At 37.0% G+C, this 16756-nt stretch overlaps 2 protein-coding genes across 6 annotated transcripts; both read right to left on the bottom strand.

The window, feature by feature from the left end:
- Positions 1 to 29: 29 nt before the first annotated feature.
- On the bottom strand, positions 30 to 2082 carry LOC149948931 (uncharacterized). 3 transcript variants are annotated; one of them, XM_090172816.1, is made up of 7 exons: positions 1908 to 2082; positions 1661 to 1830; positions 1492 to 1567; positions 623 to 715; positions 490 to 554; positions 367 to 426; positions 30 to 282 (listed from the first exon to the last, which is right to left on the bottom strand). In XM_090172816.1, the coding sequence occupies exons 4-7, from the start codon at positions 710 to 712 to the stop codon at positions 180 to 182; spliced, it is 318 nt and encodes a 105-aa protein (XP_090028942.1). In that variant the 5' UTR covers positions 713 to 715; positions 1492 to 1567; positions 1661 to 1830; positions 1908 to 2082; the 3' UTR covers positions 30 to 179. The 3 variants fall into 3 exon arrangements, with proteins under 3 accessions (XP_090028942.1, XP_090028941.1, XP_090028940.1); XM_090172815.1 differs by having other exon boundaries at positions 490 to 557; positions 1492 to 1562; positions 1908 to 2077; XM_090172814.1 differs by having other exon boundaries at positions 490 to 557; positions 1908 to 2076.
- Positions 2083 to 5566: 3484 nt separating this feature from the next.
- Dora (zinc finger SWIM domain-containing dorado) lies at positions 5567 to 15818 on the bottom strand. 3 transcript variants are annotated; one of them, XR_016480716.1, is made up of 18 exons: positions 15657 to 15818; positions 14964 to 15231; positions 13648 to 14072; positions 13464 to 13571; positions 13316 to 13397; positions 12932 to 13248; positions 11924 to 12855; positions 11695 to 11857; positions 11013 to 11526; positions 10732 to 10943; positions 9928 to 10667; positions 9565 to 9851; positions 9186 to 9507; positions 8522 to 9122; positions 8251 to 8440; positions 7622 to 7799; positions 7289 to 7552; positions 5567 to 6964 (listed from the first exon to the last, which is right to left on the bottom strand). XR_016480716.1 is itself a non-coding variant. In XM_090174126.1 (17 exons), the coding sequence occupies exons 2-17, from the start codon at positions 15142 to 15144 to the stop codon at positions 7339 to 7341; spliced, it is 5466 nt and encodes a 1821-aa protein (XP_090030252.1). In that variant the 5' UTR covers positions 15145 to 15231; positions 15657 to 15818; the 3' UTR covers positions 5567 to 7338. The 3 variants fall into 3 exon arrangements, 2 of the variants coding, with proteins under 2 accessions (XP_090030252.1, XP_090030253.1); XM_090174126.1 differs by having other exon boundaries at positions 5567 to 7552; XM_090174127.1 differs by having other exon boundaries at positions 5567 to 7552; positions 8251 to 8419; positions 15657 to 15817.
- Between the last annotated feature and the right edge of the window lie 938 nt (positions 15819 to 16756).

The raw sequence follows: 16756 nt of genomic DNA, 5'->3' as shown, positions 1-16756 counted from the left end.
ATATAGAACAGAACTTTTTCTAGAATATATAAAATAGAATTATACAAAAATTTATTTCAGTCTCAATAAAGATAATTTACAAAACGCATTTTCTAAAATTTTCATGAATATATACATACAAAAATACTCAAACAATAAAACAAATAAATGTAAAATTTAGAGGTCATATGACGTAATATTTAATCGGCGCAGCAGAAACAACATAGTGCCATGCACAAGGCGCACAAGCAACAGTCTTTCGCCATGTCATTGTTGTTCCTTCTATGTTCTTCTTGAACAACGCTGTTAAAAAATTGGGGTAACCCACACAGTTTAAAAATAGAAACTCTTAAATGGCACAAAAATAAACTGGGAGAAAAACCTTACACCGTAGTGTGTTGAGGATAGGCTCCAGGTTGAGTTCCGATGGGCTGTTGTGGGTAGTAACTAAAAAACAAAATTATATTTATTAATATCTTACTTTAATTCACATTTTTTTAACAACTGTACCCTGCTTGCTGCTGGGGATAATATTGCTGTTGTTGCGGAGGTGGGTAATATCCTTGAGGTGGTTGCTGCTTTAAATTTCATGATAAAAATAATATATGGTTATTTCATTTATTCACACATTTCATAGACATACCTGATGTTGGTAAGGGTCCCCTTGACCAGGAAAGTAGGGTGGTGGTGGAGCTGAGCTCTGATAAGGCCCTTGGGGTGGGTATGCACTCATTATCTGTGAAATAATAGGAAAGATCATTGCAAAGGTAGCTGTTAAGAACTGAAACCATAACGGGATTAATTAATTAAATTAATGACCTCTCATTATCATTACCAATAGAACACCCTTTTCTATATTCAATTGTATACCGTAGTATAAATTATTTTTAAGGGTTCAGACATAAGTGTATAATTATTTCACATAAGTGTGACAGCTATGCTCTATTTTCTATTAGGTAAAGTCGTAAGGCCTAACACAGTTTTCAAACCGGGTTTCGACTTAGTTTAGTAAACCAGTGAACTTTTTACCCTGAAATATGTATGAAAAATAAACCAGTCTAAAAGGATATAAGACTCTTTGCCTGGCCTTCATAGTGCAGACAGGGAGCTGCGTTGAGGCCTAGGACCGGCACGCGGTAACTCATTTTTAGTTGCGTACTTGTCTCGCTAGAGGCGCTTATCGTTTAGTTTATGTCATAAATTTAGCGTCACTGCACATATAGCAGTCGGTAATTATTTCAACTAATTGACACACTTATGAAACGTTATTATATACTTATGGTACTAATCAGAACTGAAACCCTAATGGCATGAATTAATTAATGACCCCTCGTTATCGTTAACAGACTAAAACAACTTTTTTATATTATTTTGATACCGAATTACAAAAAGGGTTTACGGATATAGATCGTTTAATTTATGTATTAGTACTTAGTAGGTTAGTTTTAGAAACCCCCTCATCTAAAAAATTAAAACTTCCTCTACGATAGTTTAATTTTGATAAACGCTTACCGGTAGGCGGTAGTTGGGGACGATGGACGAAAACGACTTCTTCAAACTTCTCAAATCGAAAGTAAACCCAGCTGCTCTAAACGCAAATATCGAAAATATATTAAAATTCCGATTGCAGTTTAAATTGTAAACTTATAAAAACCAATTAAATGACTTTTGCGATACTGACCTTATACTAAACGCTTACGAACAAAGGACAATACTTTTATAGCCGCTAATTAAATGCATATGAAACCTTCGCGCTTCGACTATTCGGCTGCGATTATCAACTATAAAAGTTCTTCGGCGATAACGAGCGACTACGCACGTGACTCGGCAGCTTAGCGAGGAAATCTAAAGCTACATGTACATGGGGAAAATAAGGTACAGAGGTTAGGCGTATAGTAGCGCAAATGCCTGTTGCCTCTAATACGTACAATTTTAATCGCGCCCTTTAAATTATTGCACTGTGACGTACGATCTCCTTGATAAGCGATTGGACCGAAGGTGTATTTGACGGTGTGGGGGGAATGATGTTTTACGATAAATTTATTTATTGCGAAATTTTTCCCGCGTCGAGGAAATTTTTAACTTTCGAAGCTAGAGCCACGTCATATAGGTCGCTTCCCCAACGCAATACGCGTTAAGATGACGACGATTGCTCGAAGGAAATAAGGGAAAAAGGATTTTTTTATTAGTCATAATAACGGAGATTTATTTTTGAAATCGGAAACCGCTATAATTGGAAACGGCTCTAATAAGAAACGGGACGGAAAACAATTTTGCCCGTTTAAATATCGCGCACTTTTTGTCGCATGCGCTGTAGGTTTGGCAGTCTATCGCTGTAACTGTGACACGTAATTTCTTATTTTATCGAAAGGGTCAGGCCCCTGTTTATTTTATGTAAGTAATTTGCGTACAATTTAGCCACTGATTATTAGATAAATCAAGGAGGATACTTTTCGTTTGATCTGGAACAAAAGTTGTACACCTTATACGTTAAATTAAACTATTCGCTTGTTCTGGTGGAGTTAATTACCCTACACCGTGAAGAGAGCAAACTGAGAAAATCGTCTGTTTATCCAGAATTTATCTATCAAAATGGCCAAAGGCAAGCATTTTGGGAAAATATTTTAAGTGCGACGCAAAACTAATCGCCACCACAGAATCATAGTAAAATGACGTTATAGGGTTACTCTTTTTAGCCTACTGGGGCTTGGATATCTTATAATTCTTACGAAAATATCTAATAATTCTTAGGAAAATATCTAATAATTCTTACGCATATATCTTATAATTCTTACGAAAATATCTACAAAATCAGTTGTTCGGAACAACTGATTTTGTAGATATTAAACTGCCGCCATGACTTTAATTTCACGTCACAGATCACGATCCTGTGAAATAACCACGTGACCCCCCTGGGCGTCTTAATGTCATGGCCAGCTGATACGAGTTACCATGGAAACGAACAAAAGCCCCACCTACCGGGAGCAAGCTTCGGATTTTCGTTCAAACGGAAACTATAGAGTACGAGCGATTGACGCGCCGCGCCTCTAGGGGCGAGCTCACGCGTAACTTGGTTAAAAGTTTTTACCCGCCCCCATTGTAATTAATGTAAAGTTGGCGATAATTAAACGTTAATTAACCTACCAAATGGTATAAGAAATATTCCACTGACAATTTTCCCGTTTATATGTAATATACAATCGTCTTGATAAATCGTTTATCGCTTTATAACATTCAAAATTAATATTTTTCCCGCGTCATGTAGATTATTACAACATGGGATTAAAATTAAAAAAAAATTCGTCCTAGGCCTTGGCACTGAAACTAGACAAGTTTCAAAACGTTCAACGTTGCCCATCTAAACAATTTTTGAGCGGCGACGCGTGAGCCTCCCATCCTAGAGTCTGAGGGCCGACTACCTAATGCACCCAGAAATTAATTAGATGGAGTTCGATATTCATGATTGAAAATTTGAAATGAATATGCTCCCTATTTTCTGGTGATGCCACCTTGGATTAATAATAATATTATTTCCTTAGTCTATTGGTTGTACTAATGTGTATAAAATCTAGAATATTATGTCTATTTCTTGTGAGGGTCGCCAAAGATAATTTAAACTCGTACCCTAGATTCGAAACCACTCTCTCGCGCGTTGCCGATAGCGTTTACCCACTTCCCGCTGGAACTCAGAAAAAATTCGCTCCATGGTTTGCGCCTTACCGCAACCGATGGAGCCCGATTTTTCTGAGGTCACGTGCCGGAAAAGGGTAAACGCTTCGTAACAAAACCGTCAATGGGAAAGCTGCCAGTATTCAAATCTAGGGTACGACTTTAAATTATCTTTGGGGTCGCTGACACGTGGGAGGGGATGAAAATTAAGAAATTTTAAAAGGAACGGAATTGAAAATATTTTATATAACATCTTAATTTGTTAATCTAAAAAATTATCAAAAGGCTATTTGCTTTTAAAGACCATATAAAAAATTCTAACTACTACCAAATTTTGGAAAAAAATTGAACTACAGCGGCCTCATGTAATTTTGCTTTTTTTTTGGTGGAGAATGTAGCACTTGACGCGTAGATTGGGCCGCAAATGATAATTTTTTTAATTAACTTAATTTTAAAAAAGTAGTAATTTTAGGGAATTACCGTTTTGTTGGAATTTTTTGGTGGAGAATGTAGCACTTGACGCGTAGATTACGAAACTATTTTTCTTTGGGCCGCAAATGATTATTTTTTTAATTAACTTAATTTTAAAAAAGTAGTAATTTTAGGGGATTATCGTTTTTTGTTTTTTTTTGGCGGAGAATGTCGCGCTTGACGCGTAGATTACGAAGTTATTTTTTTGGGCCGCAAATGATAATTTCTTTAATTAACTTAATTTTAAAAAAGTAGTCATTTTAGGGGATTAGTAACGTTTTTCTAAACAATAGTTCCGTCGTGTATCCGTCGACACCCCTTTTTTACACGCCCCAGCCCTATTCCGAGCATTGACGGTGGGAATTCTGTAGTCGTACCTAGTGGCATCGTTGCCATCGTAATTAGTGAAATCGTATCAACTTAAATAGTAACGAAAATGAGAACAGGTTTGTTTCCAAAAACGTAAAAGACGTTACTAAATTCCCCGTATTGGCGCCTGACGCACTTTGAGATTCCCCGTATTGGCGCCTGACGGCGCCGCGCACTCACTTCGCTCAAGCGTTGGGGGTGCGCGGCGCCTCCCCAACCCCATACTAAAAAAAGCGATGGGCCATCTATAACGCGACCTAGAGGACAGTACCAAGTATATACTTTTAATATCAACCAGAAAAAAGCGTTTGTGGGTTGTGGCCCAAAAACACCTAGAAAATGAACAAAAACTGTAATTGATTTTTAAAGTACGGGAATATCACGTGGAAATTATTAGGACACCGAAACTGTGGTGTCGGCGAACACACGACGGAAATAAGTACAACGAAACACGTGAAAATGCCCAAAAATGAGAAATTTAAAAAAATAAATAATTATTTGCGGCCAAAATAAAAAATACCCTCGGCATCTACGTGACAAGGTCTATCAGGCGCAACCAAAATTAATATAAAATTCAATGAAAATGAGAAATTTAAAAAATTAAATAATCATTTGCGGCCAAAATAAAAAAATACCCTCGGCATCTACGTGACAAGGTCTATCAGGCGCAACCAAAATTAATATAAAATTCAATGAGGCCGCTGTAGTTCACTTCACCCCAAATGGTATATTTCTATTCGGAAATCTTCTAATTCTATAAACGTTTCTCATTTAAATCGGGGCCTAATGACCCCTATGAATGATTTAATTTGTATTGGGAGTCAATGACCCAAGGACTGCCCCTATTTTCAAGTCTGAATTTAATTAACCAGTGGGGCACCCAGAAAATAAGGGGGGGGGCATAGGTTGCTTCTGGAGGGCTTAGATGTATGTTAATTAGTCCATGGTATAATTATGTAAATCCGTTTGTTCTAGAGGTTACCTGATGCCCCCCCCCCCCGCCTTGGTGCGCCATTGAAATAAACAAACAAAAGTTATGTAATATAAGGTTGGAAAAGAAATTCAAAACGAAAATATATTGGGGATAGAGATCATCCTTTATTAGTTAAAAACAAACACATATTAGGCACACTTTCTCCGCACTATGGCAGATCCTGTAGAAAAAAATTAACATCAACAAATTATACTAAGAGGAGGTTGTGTACATCCTTGTTTAAACCCTTCTTGTCAAAAAAAACACAGTAATATTTAATTATCGAAACTTACACTAAATAACACTTTTACGAAAAGAATGACATTTTCCATTCTAATTCCTAACCATATCAACAAGCGCAACAACTTGAGCCAAAAATATAACAATATATCTTGAGAAACTGATTACTGAATACAGTATAGAATATATGTTAAAAAATGGTTCTAATTCTTACGTTTTCCAGATGAAATATTAACTTCTTGGGGTTTTCTAAATTTATAATCTAAAGACACGGAAAGAGGCCAAATGATGCGAACAAACTCAGCGTGAAAGCTAGTTACGCTTGTTTCATTTTTACATTATACCTAACTGATAAAATAAAAACGGGGGAATAAATACGAAGTATCGTTTTTAACACTATATGAAAAAAGATACAACTAAAAAATAAAACATAAATACATATTTACAGTTATTACCATGAAAGATACTCTTAAGAGTCGAGTATCCCCGAATGCAAAAAACGTTTACAAAAAGATTTACCTAGCCTAATTTGCATGCAAAGTTTAAATAGCGCAACCGTTTACGTTTTGAAACATTAAATCACGATTAGAAAAAATCATCTATGCCAATTATTGGAACAACTTGCATGATTAGATTTCAGTGAGCTTGTTACGAAAATACTGTATCATTTTAAAACTCACACACTCATTATTTTTTTTTAAGTTTTCAGTAAATTCATTATATATATTTTTATCAAAATAAACACGAACTGTATACAGTGTATACTGAAAATTCTTAGCGTAAATAATTAAAGACACTTGTTAAAGACAAAAACATTTAGGCCTACCAATTTTTTTTTACTAGAGCAAATCACACCATACCCAAAATAGTGTGTTTTAAAATTTTTTAAAACGAATCCCAAATGGGATGGGGAGTATTAAAAAAATCCCTTCAGTTTATCGAAGAAACGACGCAATGGTAGACGAAACTACAGACAGGACCGGTTTTTATTTTTTCACTCTTTTTAAATTAATCTGTGCATATGAAAATGGGGGAATTATATAGTCACCAGTAGCCTTTTTAAATGATCCGATGAACACGAAATTTCTGTACAATGAATGTTTGAGCACAAAGTTTAATGTAGTTTTAAGTGAATGGTTTTTCTCTTTTCTTTTGCGCGGTGGTTCTAAATCTTCTTCCGCTACTTTACAGTATTTATTTCAATTAGTTCCATTTATTTGTTGTGTCTCTCTCCTAATCTCTTTTTTTCTCTTTTTTAAGTGTCTTAAAAAAAAACCAAAAAATGTCAAGATTGATATTGTAAACCTGAGCTTATATGCCACGATGAATTTTTTTTAATATCTGTACAAGATGGGTGGATTTTCATTTAATGTACGTTAAAAAAAATGAATCTTAAGAATACTTAAACGGGTTGTTCTCTTGTTTTTAAAACCTTATTTGCATAATTAGGTATAATTTATATTCGCTTTGCATGTGATTTATACAGTTGATAATTGAAAAAATTATGAGGGAAATGAGCAGTCTTTTGATCTCGTTAATTAAAAACAAAAATCAAGGACAAAAATAATAATAATAATAAAAAATTACTTAAAAAAAGCGAAGGAAGTTAAGAGTCAAGTCCTAAAGCAAATCCTTCATCAAACTGACGCTGCTAGGGATGTAGCAATTCTTGTCCACAAATCTTTCTTACAAGATTTGGATCGACGCAAACTTTGTAGAAGTTCGTTAAATTGAACCATTCCTCCTGGTGTCATTTGGAATGCGGAGCGTGCGCTTCGGATTATGCTCACAAAATCTTCATACTCAGCTGGGGTTATATGGTACATTTTAAAATGAGTGCATGCAATGAACCTGTAAAAGATACATAAATTATTGAATGTACTACATTTAAAAAAAAATCTTGAGTCAAAAGACACTTGCATTTGCTGGCATTTCTGTATAAGGGGTGTCAACAGATGCGACCTCAGTGGCTGGTTTAATGTGGCTGTTCCTGAACGAGCTAGATAATGAGCAGCTTCAATGACTATGTCATGCAGAATAAATGGACTGGCCACACTGTTGACTGTGCATATACAGAATTCTTGAAGATATGAAGTTCCTGAAAAAAAAAGATTGTAATAAACCAAATTTCTTTATCAGAAATTTTACAAGAATCTCCAAACAACATATGATCGTATTTTTTCATATGTTTTAAAAGTAGAGAAGTATTTCAGTTATGAATTAATCTGCCTTATTTTGTTGCTGATCTCTACATGAATATTGCTTACTACCGTTCAAGATAAACCATCGTTAACCAAAAATAAATATTAACTTTAGATGAATTAACCAATTTCAGGGTTGGCACAGTTTATTTTAAAATTCCCTAATTTTTAACTTATAAACACCACAAAACTGAAATCCTAAGAAAAATGCCCATATTTCCCCCTATTTTTGCAAATTCCCAGTTACAAGTCAGTAAGTTTAATTTCTTCAACTTGTTAGCTTTTTTCTCCCTCTTACACCGTTTCCAGTGGTTAATTAATCCAAGAATTTAAATTATCGATACTAACCTAATTTCTTGCCAACTTCTAGGAGCCACTTGACATCCTCTCCATATGGCGGATTCCTAGCATATTTAGCTTGTGGACGATCGTCATGAACTCTTCGGGCTAAAGTTTCCATAGCTAACATGCCAACTCGATACGCCGACAAGAGATAGCCAAGTTGACGTTGATTTAGCTGGGGAATAGACCCATTAACCTTTTAAACCACTAGTGTTAGCAGTAAGTTTTGAAGAAACATCCGAATTAAGAGTTAGTACGGCGTAAGCGATAGACTCACCTGCGGTTGAGGAGGCTGTGTTAAATTAGGGGCAGTAGGTGGCGGAGTGTTGAGAGTCAGCACTGAGCGTTGTTGAATTGAGCTTTGATTCATGGGAACTCCCATCATTGGCGAATGAGTATATATCGAGGTATTTTGAGGGGGTCTCAAATGAGCCGTTGTCACTGGTGCTGGTGGGTAATAGGAGTGACCTATGGGTGCGTATGTGTAGTTTCCTGGGTGAAATGGTAGAGGCGGATGAAGAAATGGTGGTAAACCCGGTAAATAACTGTAAGGATGACTGTATGGCAATGCGTAGGAGACAGGAGCGCAAGCTAGTTGAGGCAAAACTTGAATGGTAGGTGGAGGCTGTTGAAGCACTTGAGGTTGAGGCATGGGCATATTGACTCCTTCTCCCATGTGGTTTATGTTTACAGAGTTACGGTTATCCATATTGGGCGGCTGAGACTGTGGTGGACAGACATCGGAGGCCGCCAACAAAGGTTGATTACCGCCTGAGAATGACATTACATTTTCACCAGCGTGATTAGCCGCATTGGCAGACCTTTGGTTAGATATTCTAGAACTAGGATGTTGTAAACTTTCCTCGTACAGTTCATGCCTACAAAACATTTTGTAAAAATAAACAATTTTTAAAAAGATAGCCAATTGTTATGATTTTTACCATCTTTTGGCCACATCAAATAGAACTTCAGGGTACACCCCACCTCCTTTGGCTGCCGATTCCACAGCCAAACAAGCTCTTTCTAGCATTTCGCTACTCTGTTCTTTACACTGGATTAAAGCTCTTTGTATCTCATTGGGGTTGAGAGCGTGTGCATGAGGCAAACAAGAAAGAGCCAATTCTGCAGCTGCTCTGACCATGGATGGATCACGACCTCGAGAAGCCCTATCTGCCAAAGAAGCTACTTCGGGTGGAGTTAAATGACCTTCCCAGGTATCAATTAAGAAATTGATAGCAGCACTTCCAATTTCCACCGCTTGACCTATAGTTTTCCAGCATTAAAAAATTGAAAAATATTAAAAGTCTTGTAAAAACTAACCTGTGATCCAAGATACATGGGATGAGTATGTTCTGGACAGCCAGTTAGGTGAGACGGCATTGTGAAGGCCTAAAGCGTAGAGACCAATCTGAAATGCACACATGTGCAGTCCTCTATGAGGTCCACGATGGTTTTGACTGGAGGATGGCTGGGTAAACAAGACCGCATTTGAGCTATTGCCACCAGCTTTAACCAGAACAGTTTTGGCCAATTCAAACATAAAATGTGCTGATGCTTCGCTGGGTTGATTAGGAACACTTGGATAAATTCTTTTGCCCTTATTAAATCTGAGCAATATAGTAAAAAAATAAAATACTTTCTATACTCTTATATACCCTAACTACAAAGTAAAATGAAACTTACACAGATCTGGTTAGCTTGGAACCTGGAATGATGGTACGAGATATGCCTTCTCCAGGATTAAAAGGAGTTGTGAACCTTATTGGAATGCCTTGCGGAGGACTTTCAGCATCCCTAATTTTGGGTCTGGAGAATTTATCTCCCGACGAACTTGAAGCGAACGAATCACTGCTTTCTCCGCTGCTTCCGCTGTCACTTCCAGGACCAGTTGTCCTAATCCAAGTGCTTCTTCTCACTACAGTTGGGGAATTATCGCTGGAAGTAGTCTCAGGAGCACTGCTATCTATGCTAGCCATTCCAGCAGAGTGCTTTTTAGTGGTACGGAAATTGGTACATCTAAATTTAGCCTCCCAGGCTTTGTAATCTTCCTCCCACCCAGGGCTAGATCCTCCGTCACTCCTCTCATTTCTCAGACGATAGTTATGTCTATGTCCTTCCTTTAAGTGAGCAGCGTGGGAAACGCTGTCTTGCTGATTATTTCCAATTCTTAGCGATTGGGTTTGTTGTTCCAAATCGCACATTCCCACATGGCCATAGTCAATTTCATATCGCTTAGTCATTTGTTCCATTTCATCCAAGGGTGTTGAGCATCCATCTTGATTAGGGGAGTAATCTTCATTTCCAGTACCAGCATTATTTGTGTTATCCATGTTTGTAGTTGTACTCGATGAATAAAGATAAGGATTTAATACTGGGGCTTTATACATCTGATGCATTTCCTTATCAAGAAGCTTGTCCATAATCTAAAGAAATACAATGTTAAAAGTGTTTTATTCAGAGAAGACGATACAAAGTAAGGAAATATACCTTGACAAGTTTTTCTTGATCATCTTTGTAATGCACCAATAGGTTAATCACAAGATCACCTCGTTGACGCCTTGTACCTTCGCAAAGTAAAGGATGCTCAGCCTCAGAAACATTGGCCTTTAAACCAAGAGCTGCCACAGCAGCCTCAAAGCCTAATATTTCATCTGCAGTCTGTTTGCTATTTGAAGGTTGAGCCATTTTTACTCCATTTCCTGTAAAAAAATCCAAGGAAATTTTAGGACAATTGACAATAAGAGGCATAAATACTGACAAAAACCTACCTTGAAGAACCAACGCATCAAAAATGAAACTGGCTAGCATCAACGGCAGAAGGGCTTCTCCTCTCGACCTCAACTGACCGCTTCTTAGCTGTTCAGCTCTCTCTCGTACAACCTTCAACTCTCTATCAGTTAAGGGTATTTTTTTCAACAGCACAACCACATCTTGCTCCTGGTTGGCTAGTTTGACCTCTAGAGCTTTTGTAGAAGCTGGAGGTCGAGCTAATTCTAGGCCAAATAACGCTACACAAAAAGCTAAATGATGATGCTCTACATTTTCGGCTAAAACGGTGCTTAAGAAAGCAGCTTTGGCAAGAGTTGCCGATGCTAAAAGACTGATTTGGTGAGAGGCTGGATTGAAACGCCGTCCTTTCTTTCCCCTGGCAGTAGGTGGAGGTAATTCCACCATTAAATTGGGAGGGTTGACCAGCAACTGTTCGGCTAGCTTGACGGCCAGCGTACAAGCTTCTAAAGTATATCCATGAGCATGTAGGGCTTCTGCCCTCGCAAATAGAACCTGAAATTGCAAGATTACCACCATTAGTCAACCAATTTAAAAAAGTAATAAATTGACGGACATGACAAAAGGTCATTAGAATTTTTTTTTAAATATCCTTTCCCAAGTCAATGATTAATGTACCTATGGGTTCTTGATATTAATTAGATTAGTCTATAATAAACTTACCTCAAGAGGATCCTCAGTTTTCTTAACAGAAACCACAAACTTTTCTTCTTCTTTCTTCTCTTTATTATCTGGTATTTTAGCTTGGGGATCGTAATAATACATTTGGTATTCATCACTAGATTGCTGAGACTCACTCGCTTCACCTTTACCATCCCCAGCATGTCTGGATAGAAACAATTCCTCAGATATCTAGAAAGATCATGAAGTACTGAGCTTATTATAAACTTACCTGTTAGCATTCGAGCCATCAGAATCATTTTCACAATCTGAAGGTTTCGAATCACTTTGTGGACAAGCACCAACTTTGTCTGCAGAGGCGGCACCACCACTAGTCGAACCCGGTTGAGCAGCATTCTCAACATTGTGACTGGTACTCGGTTGGGCCAAATTGCTAATATTTATCGTTTTCTCTGGTTTAGAAACGGATAATGAATAGTTCCCATTAGTAACCAGTCTTTCCAAATCAGATCCGTCAGCATTATCATTTTCGCAAAAGCCTTCGCTACTAAGCGAACTGCGATTGCTTTCAGGCTGCCTTCCAGGAGCAACCGTAGTGTTGTTTTGGGTGTTGTGAACTGCATGTATTAGAATAGTTCTTCTTTCATGCAGGTTTCCCCAATGTCCGATGCCCTGACTTAAATCCATAGCTCGTCCAATTCTGCGACAGTGATTATGGCCTTGGTTACAATCTTCTCCACCCAAAATCAATGGATGGTTTCCTTCGCTCAATCCACTAAGCGGTTTCGCTTGGAAAAAGGGAGAGTACCACCTTCTGGCACCTCCCTCGGGGAATGTGATGCCATTAATGGGATAATCACTCCAATCTAAAAGACAAGCTTCCATGGCTGGTTTAAAGCCAGTGAAAATATCGATATCGCTGCGACGAATTCCGCTGGCTCCGACTGAACTGCTATTTCTTAGTTTCCAAACTTTATCCAAAACTTTCAAATGCCATTCGTGCAATTGAATAAAGAAAGCATTTCTGTCTTGAGGAGACAGGGCAGGATTTAAGGAAGCCAGTCTCCACAATACCACTATTTCATCACAAAGACTGCTGCAAGCATGTTGGGATGCGTGAGTATTGCTGTGAACTGAACGACCACAGTGATTTCCAGAGCCAGTATGAAGAGATACTTTGGTATTGAACCACCAAACGAGAATCTGGAACCCCCACCCAAAAGTGCTTTAACTCCAAAGTATAAAAATGTTCCGTTAACAAAATGAAAGACAAAAAAACCTGATCACAAGAAAGAACTTCTTCCGTTAGAATTGCTAGCAAGGGTATGGCATTTCTGTCATTTCTTCTGAACATCTCTCTAACAATGGACAACAAATTCCACATTCCCTCTGGCTCTCTACCACGAAGGGGACGTAAGAGACTAGACCATTCAGAGGCTGCTGGTGGTGCCGTAGAAGAGAGATAATTCACATCACTGAACACAATCGGAGATGGAACGCACAATTTGATCAGAATCTTGCGAATATTCTCATGTAAAGTTGATTCATCCAAACACCAGGAGGTCTGGGAGTCAGCCGATGCTCCTGCAGTTGGATCTGAGACGAAGAATTGAAAAATTATAGCAGTCACTATATACTTTTGTAAAATATAAGTTTATAGTACCTGGTGCACCAGGTAACGAGTTAATCGTGTGCTGATTTGACAATAACTCATCTAGCAACCTTTGCGCTGTGGGCAATATTTGCTAAAACACCAATTTGTTATAATTTTACATTTTAGATGTATGGTTTGACTGGAGGAGTAGACTTACTTGTTGAGGTAGCTCACTGATGAGATATTGCGCAAATTTTTGCAACTGATCTCGGTGTAATCTAGATAACGACTCTGATACAGGGGCTCTTAAACGAACTTGAGTTGGCTGAATATAAGAAATAAAATTTTTAATACATCCTAAAAATTTTTAAATATTTATTCATGTGATAGGAAAAACTCACTTGATGAATTCTGTGCAAGCATACTGCAACTACATGAGAGCACCAAGAGGCAGTGCTATTGCAGGTGCAATTGCAAGACGTAATGCGACATCGATCAAAGGTGACTGCTACATTGTAAGCAGTCTTTGAGACCGAAATAGACTGAGGTGGAATAACAGTTGCGCTTAGATGAAAGCCAATTTGCAGTAAGTCCTTAACTGCTCTGGCTCTAAATAGATGCTCTCCACGTTGAAATTCATCGGCACTGCCATTAGCCAAGCAAGAATAAAGCCTAATGTCTTCTTCATTTTCTGGGAAACTCCAAAATGCAATGCGCAATTGCAGCTGCTCTGGAACTGGAGGGCAAACATGTTCCACTATCTCAAATGGAATGTGGCAAGCAACCACTCGGGCTGAAGCTTCAACTAGCGACAGAACTTGTCCCTCTGGAAAATTAATCCAAATTAATATTAAAATTTTAATTTCTTAACTATATTCTGATCTTTGGAAAGGATAAACGTTGTTATAGATATATATAAATTACTATTTGGTTTTGCTAATCCACACAAAGATTTTTAAGTTAGAACCATAAGAAAACTATTTCGGAATTTTCTATCCATTAAATATTAAAATAATAATTTCCAAAATGATGTAAAATCAGGGGTTAAGTGAGTAAGAATACTTTATAATCCAGAAGCCTAACAATTTCACAGCTAAGAAATTTGTACTTACAACAAAAATTCTTTGATCTGTAGTCCTAGACTAATGGTTAAGGCCCAATTTATATATTTATAACACAGTAATTTATGTATTCAAACCAACTGGAGTCACAAATTATTTTAACAACGGTTAAATGTTATCACAACATTCCTAGCATTGTTTTTTATCTCATGGCTAAAATACGTTAGAACAAGTGATCGCTACCTGAGAGGACAAGCGAAGCATGTTGAGGTAAATGACTTTGGAAAGTAGTGTTTTTACATAGTTTGTAAAATAATTTTTACTTCTTATAATACTAGATTATTATAAAGAAAATAGATGATAATAGCTGGAATTTTACTTTTAGGTAGCAGATTTTAAAAAAGAAAAGAACACTAAACCTTTATATGTAAGATTTGAATCATAGTTTTAATTAATTTATCAATTTCTGATCAATAGAAGTGAAGTTAACCCATAGTATTACATAAAAGGCCCTTAAAAAGGCAGCCAGGGCTATTTTTAAATAAAAATCAAGAATTTCCTTGATTTAGTCAATTACTCAACAGTCTTCATTGTTAAAATTAAAATCAAATCATTTTAGTTTTAGGCTTACTTTATGAAAATGCCAAAAATCTAACCTTTAGGCTTCCCATAGGTGTAATAATGATGTCCACTATTATTGCTCCCATTTTGCTTTTTCCATCCTCTCCAGTTGTTACATAGGCTCTCAGGTTCACTGATCCAAGAGCAAAGAGAATCTTCTTCAAATCTGTCGCTGTCCTCGAACGAGAATCTATCTCCTTCGTCCCAATCAAACATTCCAAATAATTGAAGTTGAGCTCCCAAAAATGTCAGTCGTCTTGTTCTCGCGATTTAATCCAAATTCTCAAATTATCATCTTTACCCCTAGGTCACCAAAGAAAAGTATTATAAAACTCCACACTAAAGAAACATGTAATAAAAATACACCCATAAGAAATTTAATAACAAATCTATTCCAAACACAACAAAGCTGGCATCATGGAGAAAGGCATTATGATATAGAACATAAATGGAATTTACTTAAAAATAAAAACTTTAAATGACAGAAAAACAACTTATTTGATAGATCTAATATTTGTTTATTTACAATGTCGTTATCTTACTTGGCAACTGAACATACTAGAATTTTTTTAATTTGAAATTAACGAAGGTCTATCAAAAGTTTAAAAAAATGTAGCCTAGGCCTAACAAAAACAAAAAAAACTAAAGCAAATTAAACAATAGGGGCATAGGCCTAAAATTGTAGCCCTTGGCAAGTAATGTCAATTATCTTTTTCGAAGTTACATACTTCTTTTAGTAAGTGCAGCTTATCTGAGAACGAAAGCCTTGGGACTTAAGTTAGCCAATAATTACTTTGAAAACTAACAAAATAAAAGTTGAACTTGAAGCCTTCGCCGTTTCATTCCGATAAATCAAAAATTAAAATTTTATTAATCTCACAACATCACAAACACTGAATGAATAATAATGATTTAAGCCTAAATAATGGCAGTGTCGCCATCTGTTATAAATCGAAAATATTGGAGATAAAAGCTATAGGTGGCGGTAGCACAGCACGGCGGAAATTTCAAAGTGCTTAATAAGAACATGGACCAAGAATCTAAAGGGATTCACTGTTTAGTCTTTAAAAAGCACGCGTTAATACTGGGAATAGGAAAATCACGGGTAATTTTAGTTCAATGTGAACAAACTTGGCGTCGCTGAAGTCGATTTCCATCGTAGTTTCGCAGAGAAGCTGGAGCGTTCACGTTCAATTTTGACAAAATGGTGCCGTTATTGTCGGTTAAATGATTAGGCTTAGTAAGTTTTTGACCATTTATTTTTTTAAATTGGGCCTTTAAAAGTTTAAGTAATGGTAATTAACCATTGTGTGAAGTAAAAATAACCAGTAAGCCGAATATGGCTGAGGTTTTTTAATCAAATTCATTGGAATTCATTTAATTTCTAAACTGAAAACATTTTATGAACTAAGCCTAACCTAACTTTCTCGAACGTACTGTCTCCTCAATTGCCTCGATCCAAAGAAGATAATTTAAACTCGTACCCTAGATTCGAAATACTCTCTCGCGCGTTGCCGCGTTTACCCACTTCCCCCCGGAACTCAGAAAAAATTCGTTCCATGGTTTGCGCCTTACCGCAACCATAGAAATCTTATAACATACAGCATACAGCAAAGGTGTCTCTAATATTCAAAGGGAAAGGAAAGGATCCTACGGAAATGGACTCCTATAGGCCGATTGCAGTCACTTCGGTGTTGTACAAACTTTTTGCCTTGATTTTAAAGGACCGTTTGAGTGAGACCTTGGAAGACAATGACTTACTCAGTGAGGGCCAAGGTGGTTTTAGAAGGGATCGGCGTCTTGGGGATCATCTGTTTGTTATCTGCCA

This window comes from Leiobunum rupestre, chromosome 4, assembly GCF_980474605.1.
Source record: "Leiobunum rupestre chromosome 4, qqLeiRupe1.1.hap1, whole genome shotgun sequence".
In the NCBI taxonomy this organism is placed as follows: Eukaryota; Metazoa; Arthropoda; class Arachnida; order Opiliones; family Sclerosomatidae; genus Leiobunum; species Leiobunum rupestre.
Note: the sequence above shows the minus strand (reverse complement) of the source record. Positions and strands in the feature narration are given on the sequence as shown.

Bases quoted from the DNA above. Each gene is read 5' to 3' on its own strand.
- LOC149948931 (XM_090172815.1), bottom strand. From the start codon at position 712: ATGAGTGCATACCCACCCCAAGGGCCTTATCAGAGCTCAGCTCCACCA. The intron at 558-622 runs GTATGTCTATGA...TGAAATTTAAAG, and splicing joins GGGACCCTTACCAACATCAG to CAGCAACCACCTCAAGGATA. The intron at 283-366 runs GTAAGGTTTTTC...ATTTTTTAACAG, and splicing joins TATCCTCAACACACTACGGT to CGTTGTTCAAGAAGAACATA.
- Dora (XM_090174126.1), bottom strand. From the start codon at position 15,144: ATGTTTGATTGGGACGAAGGAGATAGATTCTCGTTCGAGGACAGCGAC. The intron at 13,398-13,463 runs GTAAGTCTACTC...TTGGTGTTTTAG, and splicing joins TCAGTGAGCTACCTCAACAA to CAAATATTGCCCACAGCGCA. The intron at 7,553-7,621 runs GCAAGTGTCTTT...TATCTTTTACAG, and splicing joins ATACAGAAATGCCAGCAAAT to GTTCATTGCATGCACTCATT.